Here is a 21,202-nt window from a genome sequence, read left to right as displayed (position 1 = left end):
TTCTTCTGCAATGTTTTGTGCATGAGCTGTCACTTCACCCTTGGGAGTAATTCTGATGGGCCGGCTACCCCTTGGAAGTGTTTATTATTTTGAGAAATGTCACTGTAATCCTTTCCCAGACTAATATATTATAACAGCTTTTATTCCTTATCTTATGTGTCAGGTTTACTGGGATCAATGCTTGCAAGTATTGAGGCAAAATCAGTTATTAGGTTTAGGGGGCAGTTCTGCTGTCAGCTCTCCTGAAATGTCTATCTTAGTGAATACTTGTATTCCTTATGACATAATTCTGGAGCATCGTTTTCTTAGATCTCTGTGTTGTGCCATTCCTGATATTTCTCTTCGAAATATATGTATAAATTGACAACTGGATGCATATATCCCCCTTGTCAATGGGGCGTGTCCCTACACAGTCTGAGACTGTGAGCACTGATTGGACATTGTCAGTCTGTGTGGGGACACACCCCAACATGGTGGCACACTGTTGTCAATTTAAAGGGGTTGTCCAGTCATAAGAAATTGATAGCCTATCCTCAGGATAGACCATCAATATTTGATCGGTGGAGGTCCGACTACCGGCAGCCCCGTCGATTAGCTGTATTGAAGAGGCCACGGTGCTCGTATGAGTGCTGTGTCCCCTTCATTCCTTACCTGCTCGTACTGTGAATCACTGGCACACTTGTAGCAGCAGTTCACAGTATTGCAGCCTTCTCCCATTCGAGTGGGAGCCGGACCCCTGGCCAGATATTGATGGTCTATCCATTTCTTATGACTGGACAACCCTTTTAATGATGTCTAGTGGAAAGGAGATGAGAGTTGATCGAACAACACCCAACAGCATTTTCCTATCAGGCTCCTCATGATCAATAAGCATTTTTTGAAAACTATGAAACATAGTGCTTAATTTAAAAGGAGGGGGTGGTGACGTTCATTAAATATAATTGCTTTAAAATAAACATGATTTTATGCCTACTACCTATTGGAATCTAGATTCAGATGTCGTAACATACAGTGGCCAAATCTTGGTGTCTTTTATCCACCGTTAGTGATATTATAGGTTTTAGGGGCAATCAGACCTTATGACATTCTGTCTAGAGTATAATATGATATAGGGTACAGAATACAGACAACAGATAGGTCAGCTGTACAGGTTGGATCTTCCCCTATTATTCATACCTGTTTTAATTCCTTGACTTCATCTCGTAACGCATAGACTGTGTCTACAAGACTCCTACAAGGCAAAAACTGCAAATTAGAAGAAATACAAAATAAGCTTTATCTGTCTAAAAATGTTTTAATGTAGAAATAATCAATATTAAATCAGAAAAAGTCAATATACTTGCATGTAGTACTTGAATGGGCAACTTGTGCTTGATACATAACACAGCAATTAAAAATAACCATTTCACAAACTCAATTGTTCTGGCAAACAATAAATTACACACAAAATGATACAAAAATCTAAACAAACAGTAAAGTGTCAGTGAACCAGGCCGAGCTGGGGCTGCAGACATAAAAGACACTTCTTGGTTGGAAAGGGGAAGACTACCTCGAGATCCCATGTTTGTAGCCGTGATAATATACAGTATAAAGAAGGCTAAAATACCTGCACAGTAAGCAGAGTGCTAATATAGACACTGTTAAGGGGATATTTCCTATTGTGATCATTCATTGGTGAATCTTTTATGCCATCTTGCCTGAGCTACTATTCTGCTCTGTGAACAGCAAGCAGTTCAGAGATTTGCTTTACAGCAATAACAAGGCATGCTAAACTGGATTCTAGAGAGGACTTGTATAGGAGAGTGTTGTGGGCATGCTCTGTGCCATGTACAGAGGTCACTGTGCAGGGAGGAAAAGAAGGGGAGCGGTGTCAATCACCTATTGTCAATAGTGGATCCTGTGTTTTCTATATAGAGGTTTTACCTTTCATTGTAATCCTGCCTGTGAGGATGAGTGGGTAAAGTGAAGAAAAAATGGATCTTATGGAGGTGCTGCTGCGTGGAACGGTCAATGGAAATTCAGAGAGATTCAGTCCGATATACAGTATGTTTTATTTAGAACAGGGTGGCTACGCGTTTCGACGCCGGACTGGCGTCTTCATCAGGCCTGAATTTCCTTTGACCGTTCCACGCAGCAGCGCCTCCATAAGATCCATTTTTTCTTCACTTTACCCACTCATTCTGTCAAGCGGTTACCTACGTGAACCGGCACGGATCTGGCAGCAGCACCTGTGGACCACCATTGCGAATTGACTTCTGGCTTTTGGTGAGCATATTAACGTCTGTTCCATACCTGCCTAACCTATTGACCTACACCATGTGGCGCCGTGGTTTTTGCTCTTTTCTTCACTGCCTGTGAGGATGACTTTGTATTCTACTGCTGAACTTTATCCTTAGAGGTTCTCTAACTATTTTTGAGATATCTGCATAATATGAAAGCCTGAGACAGGAACAATTTTTGAAGACCATACAACCTATCCAAATTTGAGCTGATCAATCAAGTTGTGTCTGATTGTCTGGTGCTAAGAATATGATGGGATACACTTCCCAAAACCAGTTTTTCAAAAGGGTTGTCAGGATCCCTAGTAATCAATATGTCTCAGATTACTCCGTCCATTAACGCAAAGTACATTTTCCTCTTACATTAGAGCAGAGGAAGAGCAAGGAGGCTTGACAGCACTTATTCTCCATCTGCTTCTACGGCATGAACTTTATTAAGTAAAATTAATGTAGGTGGAGGACCTCATTAAGGTTTGTCCTAGCAGTGGTCCTGGATGCAAAACCGGCAGGGGGTACAAATATCTGTATAGTTATGTTTTTTCCCAAGGCTTCTCTACCCTATGTTATACAGGTAAAGACTAACTTACTTTTCTTCTGGAACGGTTTGTCCATTGCTCCTCATGTCATCAATGATCAGACTTTCATCCTCAAGTAGCAGGACCTGTGGGATGGAATCTTTGCGAGTACCTGTAATAGAATCACAGAAAGTGAGTAATGATTGCATACTCCAAGTACGTTGCCTAGACTGGATACTATAAATCTACTTCTTAGCCGAGACCAGCATTCGGTATGTCTGGGTTTCAGCCTTTAAATGTTTCTATTCACGGAGAGCAAAAAAATATATTGGTGAGTAATAGAAACGCAATGTATATTGGAAAATATAAAAATTAGAAAACTATTTTGACCCTGGACAACCCCTTATCATCTCACTTCTTTGCAGAGACATGATCACCTTAATTACCAGCCCAAAGCCGGAGGCTTCACTACTGAGAAATGTGTTTGGTGCAACTTTTGAATTACTTTTTATTTAAAAAAAATTAACGTTTTTGAGATCCAGCTGCTTTGTATTCTGTATACAGAGGAGCTGTATCGTGCGCTGAAACCTAAATCCGTCAGGTCAGCGGGACTAACGGGTTCAGTGACCGCGGGTCCTGACACACAGAATCCACCGGTTATCTATTACATCTAAGTTATGAACTTAGATGTGATCGGTAATCGCTCAATCTTGCGCCTGTCAGTGCGGCTGACGTGACCGATTCAGATCTCAGCACACGATACAGCTGCTCTGTATACAGAATACAAAGCAGCTGTATCTCTTAAAGTAAAAATATTTTTTTTATAAAAAGTAATTCGAAAGTTGCACCAAACACACAGATACAGTTTTATTTAAAAAAAAAAAACTAAAAAAAACTTTTTCAAAGGTCTACATAGCCCTTAATGATTCGATCTTTATGGACAATTTCATGTTCTGTAGTGCTGGACGACATAAACACAATGCATCTCTAAAGACAAATGGCAAGATAACTTTCCTCTCTGGCTTTTGTAATCCTATTTTACTGTTGTTTTCTGAATTAAAGGCTATAGGCTGTCAATAAACAGCCCACGAATATGCAAAGCAATGACAGGAAATGTGAACTTTCTCATAGCCCTGACTGTGCATTAGCAGACTGTTACCGCTGCCAACAACTATTGTAGAATTGCTATTTAGGCAATTTCCAGAACATTCCCATGTAGGTTCTCCAAACCATCTCTTATTTCTATTGAAATGATAATGTCAAAATCCCACAAATGTATGTATTGTACCATAAGCCCGCACTTACAGAAGCAAACACTCATGCACTGTCCTTGCATGCACCTCACTAAATGTAACATTTTTGTAGCAACAGAACTATTGATTTAGAGATATTCTTGTTTTGTAGCATACACAGGAAGCAACAAGATTAACATCTCTCACTTACAGATTTAGAAACTTTCTCTTCCTAAGGCTACATTCAGACACTTTCTCCCGTCCGAGGTGCACCCGTGCTTGATGCATAATCACGCATCCCCCATAGACTAGAGTCTATGGAGGGATGCGCGAAGTGCAAAAAAAATAGGACATCTATTTTTTCACAGACCCTTCACACACTCCGTTGAAACAACGGTCGAGTGAATGGCCCCATTGAAATACATGGTTTTTTTATGGAATGAAATTATCCCCAAACAGAACAGTTGGTTATAGATATTCCTAGTTAAATCGTATTACCTGCCTGATTTTCCCTTATATAGAAGTGCAATGGAGTCTTCTATCCTTATTTTTGTTTTCTACATAAGGTACAGTGATTTACAGCCTCACATATAGGAGAATTTGCTACTTCCAAACAGGAAATCAGATGTGTATCTAGGTATGGGGGAGGCGGAATAATCTGCACAGTGAATAACACGCGGCACCACACAACCGCCTAACACTTTAAAGCAACCCATTTCAATCATATAATCAGATTTTTTTTTCTTAAAATGTTTCTTGATTTACTGCAATGAATGACTTAATTATTCATGACTTGACTATTAATGACTTGAGGCAAAAGTTACATCAACGCTTAACTAAGTTGGGCAATCTCACCCTCCTAGAAAACCAGTCACAGAACCACTCAACTCCTTAAAATCAAGGAATGTTCAATACTGCAGGGAAGTGAGTAAGGTGAATCCCCCCCCCCCCACCTTAGCTTGGCTCAAAGACCTATGGGGCTCAGACAAGCTTTTTGGTAGCCCCATAGGGACTTCCGAAGGTATCTTATTTGGTGCTTAATGGTTAAACTTCTGTTATTATTGTTTTACTACTACTGATTGAAGAGGACGTATATGCTATTTTGTAAATTTTATTGTGCAAATAATGTGAAAAAATATACTTGGCAAGTTATTATTTGTCTCTACCCAACTCTTAAAGAGAACCTGTCACTAGGTCCTACAAAGTGAGTTAGTGGTCTCACCTAATAGCCGCTGTGTCTAGCGGTGTTTGTCCTGTACTTGTGCGTCTCTCCGTTGCTGAGCTATGAACCCCTTTATGTAGCGACTAATATGGAAATTACTCGCTGGCTAGCCAAGTGGGTTTGGCCACCAGCTATTCTTAATGGGCGGAGCTACCACGGAGCCTCTAATGCTGACCTATCAGGCTATTAGGTGAGTCTAATAACTCACATTGTAGGACCTAGCGACAGGTCCTCTTTAAGGAAAGAACACCATTGTGCTATGTAATGCATTTATACAGGACTTGTACATGATGTGGAACCATGTCGGAAAAAAAAGCTATTGCTCTTCAGCAACTGTTTCATCAAAAATATTTTCCACACAAAGGGGAACTTTGACCCTGTAAACGTATATTTTCTTTTTCAATCAGTCTTCCATCAGGCAAAATCACACGACCATGAAAAAAAACTGGTGAGTACATCCTGATTACCTGGACACATTGGCAACATCCATAGAAAGGGAGAATTAAATAGAACACATTTTTGTGATATCATCACAATATAAAAAGCTAAGGTATACATGTAAACACTATTGAGACATCACAAATATAGAATACAGTATATGAGTAAAGACAACCACAATTGTGACATTATTCCTTGGCTGTGTTATATATTGAAAATAATATAAAGACAAATAACATTGCGACGTCATCGCAACACAACACAGCCTATAAATGATGACGCACTCTATTGTGACATAGAACACAGCCTATTAATGAAGACACACGCCATTTTGACATCATTACAATAGAGCACAGTTTAGGAATAGAGGCAAACACTATTGTGATATCACCGCAACAGAACACAGCATAGGAATAAATTAGCACTATTGTGATATAACCATTATAGGGTATAACCTATTAATAAAGAAAAGTATTGTGACTTCATCAATATAGAACACGGCCTACTAATTAAGACATACGTTATTGTGGTGACATCTTCACAATATAACACAGCCTATAAATAGAAATGTATTATAAGTCTATCTTATTAATTTAGATACAGGCTTTTGTCACCTCACAATAAATATTTTAGGAATACAGGCAAACAGTGCTAACCCATCACCACCATAGAATACAGGTTAAGACAAAACACAAACCCTATCGTGTCATTATCATAATAGACAAAAGCCTAGAAATACAGGCAAACACTATTGCAAGATCATCTCAATAGAACAGCAATATTAACATTATTAATAAAAGTAAAAATTCTATAAATAAAAAAAAACGATAACGAAACAGAAGACAATGGTGAAGATTTACCAGAATTAAGGCTTTGATGAATGCCTGCTCCTGTGCAATAGGCCTCAATCACTTTGAGAATCTGTGCATCTTCTTCCAATGCTACAGTACCTGTGAGAGAAAGCACATTATTAAATATCTATCTCTTCTTCTAAAACAAACAAATTAGAATTTAAGAAAAATGTGTGGCAACTCTTCAAAAAAGACACTTAGCATAATTTTGGCTAATGTAGTAGCAGGGTTATAGTATCATTCATAAACCTCAGTAGTATCCAAGGGTTCAGCACCTAGGGGAGCAAGATAATACGGGCCACCAATAGACCACAGCTGGACAATGTTGGCAAAGCAGATTCATTTCTATTACCTTTTCGCATTTAGGAGATTTATTGGCCAAATATTAAACCTATTATTTTCTTGCTATACTGATGGACAGAACATCAAATGTAAAACACAGCAAGAGTTACTTACCATACATTACTAACAGTTCTAGAAAGTGGCAAACTAGGCAACTGCCCAGGGCCTTATTTCCTAGACGATTAAGGAGCAACTTGAGAGTGGAGCAGGAAATTATTCTGCTCCACTGTCAGTTTCAGTCAGAGCTGTAATCAGGGCAGTGCAGCCGATACGGTAGTCAGGGGCCCTGCCGCAAAAAAAAAATGCCCGTTAGCATCTATTAGCACCCATCGCTGCATGTTTTTTTAGTAACTTCCAGCAGGGCCCTAGCTGTATGAAGCTGCCAGCATCAGGACCTTGTGAGCAAGGTCCCACCAGTAGTTACCTTGGAAAACAGAATGGTCCCATTACATTAAAGAGCTTGTTACAGATAGGGCCCTGCTCAGTTATGAAGTAATGCAATGGCGGCGGACAGCAGCAGCATGACACATAGTGGAGCTTGAGGTGGGGCCCAGGAGTGATAAAAACATAGAGGTCTGCTCTGGGGTCTGAATTTTTTGGGGGGTGTGGTCTGGTGTCTGATTGATTTAGGGGTCTGGTCTGGGGCCTAAATAAATTAGGGGGTCTGGTCTGGGGTCTGAATTCATTTTTGGGTCTGGTCTAAAGTCTAAATAAATTATTAGGGTCTGGTCTGGGGTCTGAATAAATTATGGGGTCTGTTTTGGGGTTTGAAGAATTTCAGTGAAATAATTTTTTTTATGCTGCCTCCCCTACACCTCCAAAGAACCAATGCACATATGCGGTCTGCCCCCTGCCGCTCCACAGAGCTCCTGTCGCGTTGTGTCTCCCCCCCCCCCCTGGTCTCCCTCAAACCACATGCCCCCTTCTGTTCCCCTTGCCCCCAGAGACCCACCACCTAGTCCCTCCTCTTTGCCACGGACAGAGCCCCTGTCCACCTACGATCTCTGGCCTGCCCCTTCACAGAGTCCTTGCCAGCTTGCGTCTCACCCCTGCCTCCGTTTCCCCTCCCCCTAATGAGAGGCCCAGAGTGCTTGGCCTAGTCGGGCAGAGTAGAGCTTATATGTGTTGTTTTAGCTGTGGAATATAGCTTTGGAAATTACGAGAAAATATGGTGTGCAGGGGGCTCCATTTTCTATTAAACTAACCCTGATTACATGTACCACCAGGACTTCTGGTTCTAACTACAAGAGAGGATAGTGAAAGCTAGGACCCAGTGGTGCTTTGTGGATTTTTCACTAAGTATTTTATAGGTGCAATAGGCTTTGTGTTTCCCTGTTCTTTTATTCATATGGATATTCAGGGAATTTATTTCTATGCAACTTCGTTGTATTTTTGCAAAATGTAACTGAAAACTTCCTGTAAAAGAAAAGTTTCAACATAAAATAAGCGCAGCATACTTTTCCTAAAGGCAGATTCATCGTCAGACGCTTTCCTTTCAGGTTTTCGCTTAGGAAGGAATTTCTTGACATTTTTGGGGCTTTTGCTGGAATCCTGCAAAAATGTTTCAAGAATTTATAAACATTCGCTTAGTCTCCACTTGTTCAGTTAATGTGTTGTGATCAAGTGCTAAGGCATAGAGCAAAAGTACAAATCTGACAAGCTTTACAATGCTTTAAGGATATTGCTTGTAATAGACGAGCAGCAGTAAATCCTAGCAACCTGTAACAAATCAGAGGGTTTGTCAGGTTTTACAGTATGTTTAAAACCCTTAATGATTGTATAATGAAACGTTACATAACTTTCTGATATACCTTACAATTTGTCACCATTTCAAAGATCTTTGCTTGCAGTCAGTGTATGGGAATATTCTTGCGTACACCCAGAGGCTTAAAACCTGTACTTCTAACCAGTATCATAACTTTACGAAGTGAAAAGTTAGCAATGGCACCTGGGTCCTGGTGCCTGGCAGGGGTCCAAAGGCCTTTCTACCACATAAGATGATCACATGGTAGGTAGGGGTCCTGTAATAGATTCTGACAGTAGAGAGTTTGCTACATTTCTACCCAGTCTAAGGTCCTATTCACACGACAGGGATTCTCGGCCGTCCGACAGACGTTTTTTGTGACGGCTACGGTAAGAACAATAGACCCCAAATGGGCCTATTCACACGGCTGATTTTAAAACCGGGCCGTCAAAAAATGGAACATGCCCTATTTTGGGCCATTCTCCCGGCAGCATAGAAGTCTATGGGGCCATGTAAAGCACGGCTGACACTTGGATGTGATCCGAGTGAAGGCTGTGCTTTCTGCCACTCGCTCACTCTCTTCTCCTCCTCACAGTGTGAAGGGCATGTGAAGAGGAAGAGGAGAATTTTTGGCTGGGGATTCCGCCCTAGAAGTCCCTGTCATATATGGACAGTGACGTCAGGGTCTTCTACTGGAACAGTTCCCTACCCCTGCATTATCTACAGGGGGCTGCGTGGCACCATCTACGGGGGGAGCTGCGTGGCACCATCTACGGGGGGGCTGCGTGGCACCATCTACAGGGGGGCTGCGTGGCACCATCTATAGGGGGGCTGCGTGGCACCATCTACAGGGGGGGGCTGCGTGGCACCATCTACAGGGGGCTGCGTGGCACCATCTACAGGGGGAGCTGCGTGGCACCATCTACAGGGGGGGCTGCGTGGCACCATCTACAGGGGGGCTGCGTGGCACCATCTACAGGGGGGCTGCGTGGCACCATCTACAGGGGGGGCTGCGTGGCACCATCTACAGGGGGGGCTGTGTGGCATTAACTACAGAGGGGGCTGTGTGGCATTATCTACAGGGGGCTGTGTGGCATTATCTACAGGGGGCAGTGTGTGGCATTATCTACAGGGAGCAGTGTGTGCCATTATCTACAGGGGGCAATGCGTCGCATTATCTACAGGGATCAGTGAGTGGCAGTATCTACAGGGGGGCTGTGTGGCAGTATCTACAGGGGGGCTGTGTGGCAGTATCTACAGGGGGGCTGTGTGGCAGTATCTACAGGGGGGCTGTGCGGCAGTATCTACAGGGGGGCTGTGCGGCAGTATCTACAGGGGGGCTGTGTGGCATTATCTACAGGGGGGCTGTGTGGCATTATCTCCAGGGGGGCTGTGTGTGGCATTATCTACAGGGGGCTGTGTGGCTTTATCTACAGAGGGAAGTGTGTGGCAAAAAATTGCCAAATTAAATTCATCCATTTTTAAAACGGACATGGAAAAAAACAACTGCAAACCGGGTCAAAATCGTCCGTTAATAACGAAAACACTGTCCTGAAGGGAAACGGGACGGGTGCAAAACTAATACAAAACGTCCGAGAAAGACGGACTAAAACTGCCGTTTCTAAATCGGCCGATACTCGGACCGTGTGGATAGAGCGGCTGGACTTCAAGTTGTTACATTTGACCTACACTGATACATTGTAGCAGGCTATCAGGTCAAGAGATAGATTTGTGGTGCTAACATATTTAGATAAGCAAGGATTGCTTAAGGGCCTCTTACAACGGCCGACACTCGGCCGGTGTAGAGAGCGCCAATCAACGAGACATCTTTGATCGGCGCTCGTTTGCTCCTGTCACACGGAGCTATGGATGGGGACGAGCGGTCGTTACTCCGATCCCTCGTCCCCATACATTATTATCATGTCGACAGCGCGTCTCCCTGTTTACACAGGAAGTTGTGCTGCCGACAACTATAATTTTTTTTAAATGATTTGCTCGTTCATCTGGTGATCGCTGCCCTGATTACACAGGGCAATTATCGGCAACGAGCGTTATGAACGCTTGTCTGCCCGATAAATCGCCCAGTGTAAAACCCCCTTAGACTGGATGCAATTGTAGGAAACTCATCTGGAAGAAACGTCTGTACAGGATTCTAACCTTTTGTCTATAAGCAAGAATGGTTCCACTCACTGTCAGTAAAACAATGATGTTATAAATAGGGGTTGAACTGAAACAAAAAGTATATTAGGAAGGTGCATATGTTTTCATTATACAAAAAAGTAAAGCCCCTTTATCTTCCCACAACCATACATTTGCAACATACAGTATATTATAGTGTGACACATAAAAGCTTTGAGCAGCATTAATTCCAAAGACTGCCGAGACACCATCAACCAAAAAGATTGACCAAAGAAGCAAAGAAATAAAAAAAAAAAAAATGCAGAAGGATAAGTAGCAATTTCCTAATACTACATAATGTTAATAACAGAAAAGTTTACTTTAGATTTGGGAGTATTCCTATGATATGATGCAGGGAAAATCAAATTCCCAATCGTTGTCATATAAAGCTGCTAACAGAATAAAGGCTGCTATTTATAGTGTATAGATTGCCAATCCCATATAGAGTACAGGATTTCATACACTTCTTCTTCTGAACCTGCAGAGGCCACCACAGGGAATTTGAACATTTCTGCAGCCCTGTATTTTATTATTTGCTGCCACAAGGGTAATTCTGATAGTATAAGCTCATGTTATGTTACTGGTCTATTTTATTTACTTACGTATTCACTGAAAAAGTGTAGTATTTGGTAACTCCACAAAATCTGAAGGGTGTACAGTCACTAATGGTGTAGTCAGCACAGCACTCACTTCTATGTATTCTCTGGGTTACAAGGAGTTATGTGGGTTGCAAGTATTAAAATAGAATTGTAAATGTCTGACGTTTATTGTAGTTTCTCGATCTCTGGATATATTTCCACTATTAATGGGAGAGTTTTACTATGCCACAATTTACAGCCATTTCCTGCAATCACTAGTAAATACTAATAATAGTCCTAAGAGGCCGGAATTACTCTTAATCCAGCCTTGTATTCTTGCCCGTCACACCAATGACTGGGGATTTGATGGCAGAGCTAGTCAAGTGGGCGGTGCAGTGTGATACAACGTCTATCAAGCTCTTTCCTCTAGCCAATCAGCATCACAAAAAGTTTTCTCTGCATTGCTGATTGGCCAAGAAAAGGCAAATAGGTATTGACTCGCTTACACGTCACTGCCCTCCCCCTTAATCTGTGGTTTCAGGGGCTATGTAGTCAGTATGCCTAGCTTATGTATATATTTTTGATTTGGAGTTGGAAAGTACTCTCTCACTTAGAGTACCACCAACATACCGACTTTATGTGTTGTTTTATACAATTCATTAATTAATAGATGCTTTATTGACTGACAAAACCCATCATTTGGATTATTTGCCTTCAGATAGCTGTATTACAGATCCCTACGGGAGCATAGTCTACACTACCGTTCAAAAGTTTGGGGCCACCCAGACAATTTTGTGTTTTCCATGAAAACTCACACTTATATTTATCAAATGAGTTGCAAAATGACTAGAAAATATAGTCAAGACATTGACAAGGTTAGAAATAATGATTTTTATTTGAAATAATAATTTTCTCCTTCAAACTTTGCTTTCGTCAAAGAATGCTCCATTTGCAGCAATTACAGCATTGCAGACCTTTGGCATTTTAGCTGTTAATTTGCTGGGGTAATCGGGAGAAATTTCACCCCATGCTTCCAGAAGCCCCTCCCACAAGTTGGATTGGCTTGATGGGCACTTCTTGCGTACCATACGGTCAAGCTGCTCCCACAACAGCTCTATGGGGTTGAGATATGGTGACTGTGCTGGCCACTCCATTACAGATAGAATACCAGCTGCCTGTTTCTTCCCTAAATAGTTCTTGCATAATTTGGAGGTGTGCTTTGGGTCAATGTCCTGTTGTAGGATGAAATTGGCTCCAATCAAGCGCTGTCCACAGGGTATGGCATGGCGTTGCAAAATGGAGTGATAGCCTTCCTTATTCAAAATCCCTTTTACCTTGTACAAATCTCCCACTTTACCAGCACCAAAGCAACCCCAGACCATCACATTACCTCCACCATGCTTGAAAGATGGCGTCAGGCACTCTTCCAGCATCTTTTCAGTTGTTCTGCATCTCACAAATGTTCTTCTGTGTGATCCAAACGCCTCAAACTTCAATTTGTCTGTCCATAACACTTTTTTTCCAATCTTCCTCTGTCCAATGTCTGTGTGCTTTTGCCCATATTAATCTTTTCCTTTTATTAGCCAGTCTCATATATGGCTTTTTCTTTGCCACTCTGCCCTGAAGGCCAGCATCCCGGAGTCGCCTCTTCACTGTAGACGTTGACACTGGCGTTTTGCGGGTACGCTGGACGCTGCCAGTTGAGGACCTGTGAGGCGTCTATTTCTCAAGCTAGAGACTCTAATGTACTTGTCTTGTTGCTCAGTTGTGCAGCGGGGCCTCCCACTTCTCTTTCTACTCTGGTTAGAGCCTGTTTGTGCTGTGCTCTGAAGGGAGTAGTACACACCGTTGTAGGAAATCTTCAGTTTCTTGGCAATTTCTCGCATGGAATAGCCTTCATTTCCAAGAACAAGAATAGACTGTCGAGTTTCACATGAAATCTCTCTTTTTCTAGCCATTGAGAGTTTAATCGAACCCACAAATGTAATGCTCCAGATTCTCAACTAGCTCAAAGGAAGGTCAGTTTTATAGCCCCTCTAAACAGCAAAACTGTTTACAGCGGTGCTAACATAATTGCACAAGGATTTTCAAGTGTTTTCTAATCACAGTTAGCAAACACAATGTACCATTAGAACACTGGAGTGATGGTTGCTGGAAATGAGCCTCTATACACCTATGTAGATATTGCATTAAAAACCAGACATTTGCAGCTAAAATAGTCATTTAGCACATTAACAATGTATAGAGTGTATTTCTGATTAATTTAATGTTATCTTCATTGAAAAAAACTGTGCTTTTCTTTCAAAAATAAGGAAATTTCTAAGTGACCCTAAACTTTTGAACGGTAGTGTATATATCCCATTATTTGGATTATTTGCCTTCAGATAGCTGTATTATAGATCTCTACGGGAGCATAGTTTATATATTCAATCATCTGTCCAGATAACTCATGAACACTAAATGGTTGGCTCATTGCTGTGCATTGGCCAACCACTGGATCCAAGTTGGCAAAACATGTACATTGCAAAATACAATGCATTCAGAAAGTCTTCAGACCCTTACAATTTATTCACATTTTATTGTGTTGAGGCCTTGTGCTAAAATAAAAAAATTCACGTTTTTCCCCATCATTGAGCACTCAATACCCCATAATGACAAAGTGAAAACAGAAGGTTAGTAATCTTTGCCAATCTAATGAAAAGGAAAAACTAAAATATTGCAGTGACATAAGTATTCAGACCCTTTACTCAGTACTTAGTTGAAGCCCCTTTGGCAGCGATAACAGCCTCCAGTCTTCTTGGTTATGATGCCACAAGGTTTGCACACCTGGATTTGGGGATTTTCTGCCATTCTTCTCTGCAGATCATCTCAAGCTCTGTCAGGTTGAATGGGGACCGTCGGTGGACAGACATTTTCAGGTCTCTACCAGAGATGGTCATAACAAAATGTGCAAAAAATTGAAAGGTTCTGAAGACTTTCCGAATGCACTGTATATAGATATGTAGCTGTAGTAGCCACATCCAGCATATACAGGGCCATCAGCAGTCATGGTCTGATTACCAGCAAGGCCAAGAATAAAAATACTGAAAATTTCTATGCGAATATTGTTCAACACAGGGGTATTTTGGGGGCCGCACACACTATCTTGGATTAATATGCTGATATTGCTGCAATTCTCTCAGAATTTGAGGTCTACGCACAATGGCCTTGGAAGACTTCAGTCACCAGTATGAATTATAGTAACGTCACATAAAAAGAAACTGATGTCATCTCAACTAGTCAGACATTGGTTTTCCAACCCACAAAAAAGGAAAAGGCTCTTTTTTGAAAATAACAGTTCCTTTGCTCCAACTCTAGACTGTACGACTGCTTACAAAACAGCGGCAGAAAGATTTTATCATGAAGTAGTCCACCATACGCAACACTTCACTGACATCATGGCTGTACCCAGACGGACTCCTTTCATTGCAATTGGACTAATTTTGGCTTTCCAATCCAGAGTAAGTATAAAGTTTCCTTTCAAAGACAAGTATTGCAAAGCATTTTCTTACAGCATTTAAAAAAGCAAACATAATTTACTCTCATTGTTAATGTAAGATAATGCAAAGAAAAGCAAAGACTGTCTGCAGAAACAGCAATAGAACACACAATACACTATTTAAGCAGAGCCATATTTGTATGCCATAGAGACCCCATTTGCAAGTACTTTACCCTTGTGACCAGATCCACTTTAAATATAACATCTTCACAATTGCCTTGCAAATAAGGAATAATTGATACTAGAGTCCGAAGACATTTTAGCATAGAACATGTATTATTCATAAAGGGAGAATTAGAATAATTTAACCAAATAGTTGGTTTCCATACAGTTCAGACATGATTTTGGTTTTTATATATTTATTTTTACCAACCACCTGTACACAGAGTACATTTTGTTTGCAAATTTGCCCATAAAATCAATAAAATTATCTAGAGATATAATGCCCAAGTCTTCCTCTTGTGTCAAGTTCTTTCTTAGCTGGCCATACACTTAAGATAAAGTCGGGAAGAGGGTTTGTGTGTAATGGTTTTTAAGTCTCCCCATTGAAATAAACACGCACACTTGGCCAAGCTGAGCATGCATGCGTATAGTGGTGCCGAAAGAAATAGATGTCGGCCAAACAACAGCTATCTTAAGTATACGTCAGGATTTAAGGCCCTTTTACACTGGCCAAAGATCGAGCAAATGAGCATTCATATCATTCATAGCGTTCCCGATCATTGTCCTGTGTAAACAGGGCAACGATTAGCCGATTAACAAGAAAACGCTCGTTCATTGGCTGATCATATCGTTTATGCAGCACAAAATATTATCATTGTCATCAGTACATCTCTGTAGACAGGAAAATGTGCTGCCGCCATGATAGAAATGTATGGGGACGAGTAATCGTAGTAACAATCGCTTGACTCCATACATTACCTATCATAGCTCCTTGTGAAAAGAGAAAACGAGCGCAGATCAACGAGCTGTCTCGCCGATCTGCGCTAATTTTTACGGCCAATATTGTCAGGTGTAAAAGGACTCTTATTAAATCTACTCTTTTATCATGGTTGCCTGCATGGATCACAGATGGGATAAAAGTTAATGGGCATATGACAGTAATGTGTGGGAGCCATATGTTATGTGTATATATAAAATATAAATTAGATCAGATCAGTTCCCATCATAGAAAAAAGCAAGGAAAAAAACTTTCCCAAAGGTATTTTTTGGAAAGGTTTTCCTTCTTTCCCATGACTGGATCACATCCCCTACAGCCATATGAATAAAGCCTTACATCTCACAGCAGTGCATGTTTCTATGCAACCCAGGGTCTATGGAAGACCAGGCTACAACCTCTATGGCACGGTTATGCCTCTCATTTGATATGATCACCCTGCATCTGTTACTCATGCATGACGCCACGATAAGGGTATGTTCACATGGCAAACCCAAAACAGCTGTAAAATACGGAGCTGTTTTCAAGGCATACAAAATTTTCTATGCATCAAACGTTTTTTGATGCGTTTTTTACGGCCGTTTTTTAGCTGTTTTTCTATTGAGTCAATGAAAAACTGCTCGAAAAATGGCTCAAGAAGTGACATGCACTTCTTTTTTACGGGGAGTTTTTTTTACGAGCCGTTTTTAGAAACGGTGCATAAAAAAAACGCCCTGTGGGAACGAAACGCCGTTTTTCCCATTAAAATCAATGGGCAGATGTTTGGAGGCGTTCAGCCCCGTATCTTCACCCATTTTTCAGGGCGTTTACGGCCTGAAAAACGGCTGAAAATAGGCCGTGTGAACATGCCCCAACTCAGAGACAACCAAACTGAACATTAAATGTTTCCCACTGGAGGACGACTCAGTGACTTATATTTGCAGGTAATTTTATTAATTCAAGGGAAATATTTTTTTTTTTTTTTGCATTGAATTCTGCATGGACGACACTGGGATTGGCAGATATTAAAACAGAGAGAAGCAGAAAAACTGAAGGCGAGGGAAAGAAGCTTTTTGATAGCAGCGTAATGGTTCTACCCTTACCTTAAAGATATAAGACATCCTCTAAAATAAATATGTAGAAAGAGAAAAGAATACGTGTAAGAAGAGAGCAAACGAAAATGACAGTAATTACTTAACCACCCATTCCAAGAAAAGTATACAGCGCTATGAAGAAACAGCTTTCCTGTGTGTTCTGTGGTGTGAACTTAAAGGCGACTCAGCTATACATTGTTTAACGGTCTTTCCTGTTCCTCCAGGGTGTATATTCATCTGTGAAATTCTGAGTGAAACACTATGAAACATAACTTCAGATACCGCTTACCATTCATGTAGCATTACTGAAAGTCAAAGATGTTAGGAGTAGTAGTGGGCTTAGGACCCGATTTGAGCATTGATGAATTACATGTGCAATAAGAGTTCTGCGATGTAAACTGTGTTGAGTTACTAGGACCACACAAGCATTTCAGCGATCTGTCAACTAAGAGAAGTAACAGACCAAAACTTCTGTGTACCAGAACACCTTTTACTATTTGAGATACAGCTGTTTTGTAGTCTGCAAGATACAGCTGCTCTGTATACATTTTCTCCTGCATCAGTCAGGTCTGTGGTAGCGGTTAACGATCACATCTAAGTTCATAACTTACCGTAGATGTGATCGATTACAGGTGGATCCTGCATGTCAGAGACACATAGGACCCACTGTCACTGAACCCGTCAGTCCCGTGGACCTGACGGATTCAGGTCTTAGCGAAAGATACAGCTGCTCTTTATACAGTATACAAAGCAGCTGCAGCTCAAAAAGTAAAAATGATTTTTAATAACATGTATATAGGAAGTTGCACCAATAACACTGATGCCAAATTTTATTAAACAAAACAAAACAAAAACACAAGAAAACTATGTCAAAAGTGTACATAGCCTTTAACACCTATTGCACATGACGTAGTTTGAGCTGTGAAAAACAGTCCGTGTGTTGGCCACATTACCCGGCCCGCCAGCGGTACAGGTGAGCGGGACTCCTGGCATCATAGACATTTTATTGCTCTGACTCTCCCCGACACCGCTGTTCCGTACAGAACAAAACTATATAGTACAGAACAGCAGTTCCGTGGGGAGGCAGAGACTCCTAGAATCATAAAATGTCTATGATGCCAGGAGTCCCGTTCACCTGTACCGCGGTCTGCTGGGAAATGCGGCCGATACGCATACCGTTTTTCACGACTCGAACTCGGTCGTGTGCAAGAGGTGAAAGGGTATGTTCACATGGCAAACTAAAAATGGCCGTAAAATACGGAGCTGGTTTCAAGGGAAAACAGCCCCTAATTTTCAGCCGTTTATAAAGCATCAAGCGTTTTTTGATGCGTTTTTCTATGGAAGTTTTTGGATCTGTTTTTCTATTGAGACCACGAAAAACGGCTCCAAAAACGGCTCAAGAAGTGGCAAGCACTTTTTACGGGGTGTTTTTTAACGCGCCGTTTTTTCAAACAGCCGCGTAAAAAAAAAACACTCCGTCGGAATGAAACACCGTTTTTCTCATTGAAATTAATGTGCAGATGTTTGGAAGCGTTCAGTCTCCATATTTTGGGCCGGTTTTCAGGGCGTTTACGGCCCGAAAAACGGCTGAAAATAAGCCGTGTGAACATACCCTTAGGGTGAGTGTAATCAGTGTGTCAGTTTTATCCTGTCCGTGTAGCATCAGTGATCATCAGTTTTTCACATCAGTCAAGAAGTAATGCTGCTCTGGCAGTACTTTCTGCTTTCTTTTCAGCATCTGCTAGCGACCCAGCGGTGAAAAAGTTTCTCACTGACTCATTGACTTGAATGGGCAAGTCTTCTGTAAAAATCACACTAAACTGGTGCATGCTGCAATTTTGATCCGTGCAGAAAACCGGACACATGAATTGGCCAAGTGACTTTATAATATGTCAGTGTTCAGTCGGTGTGCGGTCCGTTATATACTCTGAGAGCACACGGACGTGAATAAGGCCTACACCTGCATGACCGATTTGCCTCAGAAAAAATACTGAATGTTTTTCATCCATATGACCGTCCGTGTTGCTTCCGGGTGCTTTTCATGTTTCATCAGTTCGTGTTGTCCATTTCTTTTCTCCTATGCAAGCACTTTCCGGTTTCACTTTTCTTTTTTACTCTTTATTTCTTTAGCAACTGATCTGTGAAAAACGGACAGCACACGGATAACGTCCACATGCTGTCCATTTTTTTCATTCCACTTTCCATTAGTGTTCTATATGACAGCATGCTTCTGTGAGGTTGTCACGTGTGGCGCCAAAATTGATACATCACTCACAAAGTGATGTATAAAGTGGAACAATTTGTGAAACTAGGTTAAATGGACACTGCTATAGGAGCAATTCAGAAAGATTAGCGAGTGGAGCTTCTCAACCGCGTAGAACATCTCTCCCTGAATGTCTGGGATCTTAGGATACCTAGGCCAGTCTCATGCACAGCGAAGAGAGTTTGCCCCGCAGAGCATTCATTAATGGCCCATATGTTACTTTCCTGTAGAGTAAGGCTACATTCACACGAGCGAATCAGATTCACGCGCGTGTAAAAATGCGTGTGTGTGTGTGTGTTGCGTTATGCATCAGTGTGCTTTGCGGGTGGCATGCGTTATTCACGCACTCGCAAAGCACATTTATTTTTTTTTCAATTTAATCGATGCGCAAATCACGCACTGCACACGGATGTGCATCCGTGTGCGGTGCGTGGTTTTCACGCACCCATTGACTTCAATGGGCACGTAGGTTTGTGAAAACGCACCAATATAGGACATGCAGTGAGTTTCACGCAATGGACACACGCTGCGTGAAAACTCACGCATGTGTGAACGGCCCCATTGAAATCAATAAGTCCGTGTGCTGCGCGTGATTTCCATGCGCAGCACATGGAAATTATTCACGTTTGTGTGAATGGGCCCTAAGAGAGCAGCATGTATGTGTTTCATTTCTTTAAACAAGGGCAAATTGTCTGTCATTGTTATGGAGGCACTGTGGCTAACACTGTAATAGGAGCCCTAGAGCTGTCACTGGTATCAGGGGCACTGTGACCATCACAGATATGGAAGCACTGTGACTGTGACCGTCACTGTTATAGAGGCACTGTGACCGTCACTGTTATAGAGGCACTGTGACCGTCACGGTTATAGAGGCACTGTGACCGTCACGGTTATAGAGGCACTGTGACCGTCACTGTTATAGAGGCACTGTGACCGTCACTGTTATAGAGGCACTGTGACCGTCACTGTTATAGAGGCACTGTGACCGTCACTGTTATAGAGGCACTGTGACCGTCACTGTTATAGAGGCACTGTGACCGTCCCTGTTATAGAGGCACTGTGACCGTCACTGTTATAGAGGCACTGTGACCGTCACTGTTATAGAGGCACTGTGACCGTCACTGTTATAGAGGCACTGTGACCGTCACTGTTATAGAGGCACTGTTATAGAAGAACTGTGACTGCCACTGTTATAGAGGTACTGTGACTGTCACTGTTATGCGGACACCGGGTCTGTCATTCTTATAGAAGCACTTGGGCTATCATTGATATACAGGCAATGAGGCTGTAGCACAATGGCTGTCACTATTTTTGGGGTTGTTGTTGCCAAAAGTCTGTCCAGCAGGAGCGTTAGGACATAGACCATCTTCCAGTAATTTATTTCAGATTTAATTAGTTGTTCATATGTCACATTCTTGTAGGGGAAGACCGCAGTGCAGGTGTGTGGAGGGAGAAGGTTTTTCCTTTATTTTCTTCAAACATGGGAATCATCGTTAAAATATGGTTGTTGGGAGCACATCTTCTTGTGTAAACAGGGGATGTGCTACCGACAATAATGTAAACGGATGGGGACGTGCGATCGTATTATGGATCGTTCGTCCCCATACAGTAAAGCATTGGCCTGTGTACAAGGGAAGCGAACAAGTGCCGATCGACTTCTAAACCCATCTTAAGACGGGGCATGAGGTTTATGTCATGTATAATCTGTCATCTTGGTAACTAGGAAGGCAGAAAGTGTCATGTTCCTCAGCCGGACCGCTCACTAAGTGTAAAATAAAGTGTTTGATGGCTTACCACATTTGTAGAAAGAAAGACCCTTGAGAGGATCCAGGCCTCGCACATACTTACACTGCATGTTGGTAATAACAGACAGGAAGTCTGACACTTTCCATAAAATCACACGTGTCATGTCGTCAGCTTTTAGACTCTAAAACTCGCTCTAAGCAAAACTAAATGCGCGTCTCGGGTGACCTTCAAGCGCTTCCTGTTTGCTAGTTGCACATATCCAGTAA

General features: G+C 41.8%; 1 protein-coding gene across 4 annotated transcripts in view; it reads right to left on the bottom strand.

Moving 5' to 3' along the window:
* ARHGEF6 (Rac/Cdc42 guanine nucleotide exchange factor 6) overlaps positions 1-21,202 on the bottom strand; it is an 87,953-nt gene that overhangs the window by 7,030 nt on the left and 59,721 nt on the right. For 2 of the 4 annotated variants that reach the window (XM_075835910.1, XM_075835913.1), the window contains exons 17-21: positions 16,937-16,957; positions 8,337-8,430; positions 6,547-6,636; positions 2,867-2,966; positions 1,177-1,231 (exon numbers count right to left, since the gene is read on the bottom strand). In XM_075835910.1, the coding sequence (XP_075692025.1) occupies positions 1,177-1,231; positions 2,867-2,966; positions 6,547-6,636; positions 8,337-8,430; positions 16,937-16,957 (360 nt within the window). Of the gene's footprint in view, positions 1-1,176; positions 1,246-2,866; positions 2,967-6,546; positions 6,637-8,336; positions 8,431-16,936; positions 16,958-21,202 lie in introns of all 4 variants that reach the window. The other 2 variants (XM_075835912.1, XM_075835911.1) reach the window with 2 other exon arrangements.

The sequence above is a fragment of the Rhinoderma darwinii genome, chromosome 8 (genome assembly GCF_050947455.1).
Source record: "Rhinoderma darwinii isolate aRhiDar2 chromosome 8, aRhiDar2.hap1, whole genome shotgun sequence".
Taxonomy (NCBI): domain Eukaryota; kingdom Metazoa; phylum Chordata; class Amphibia; order Anura; family Rhinodermatidae; genus Rhinoderma; species Rhinoderma darwinii.
This window is presented reverse-complemented; position numbering and strand designations above follow the sequence as displayed.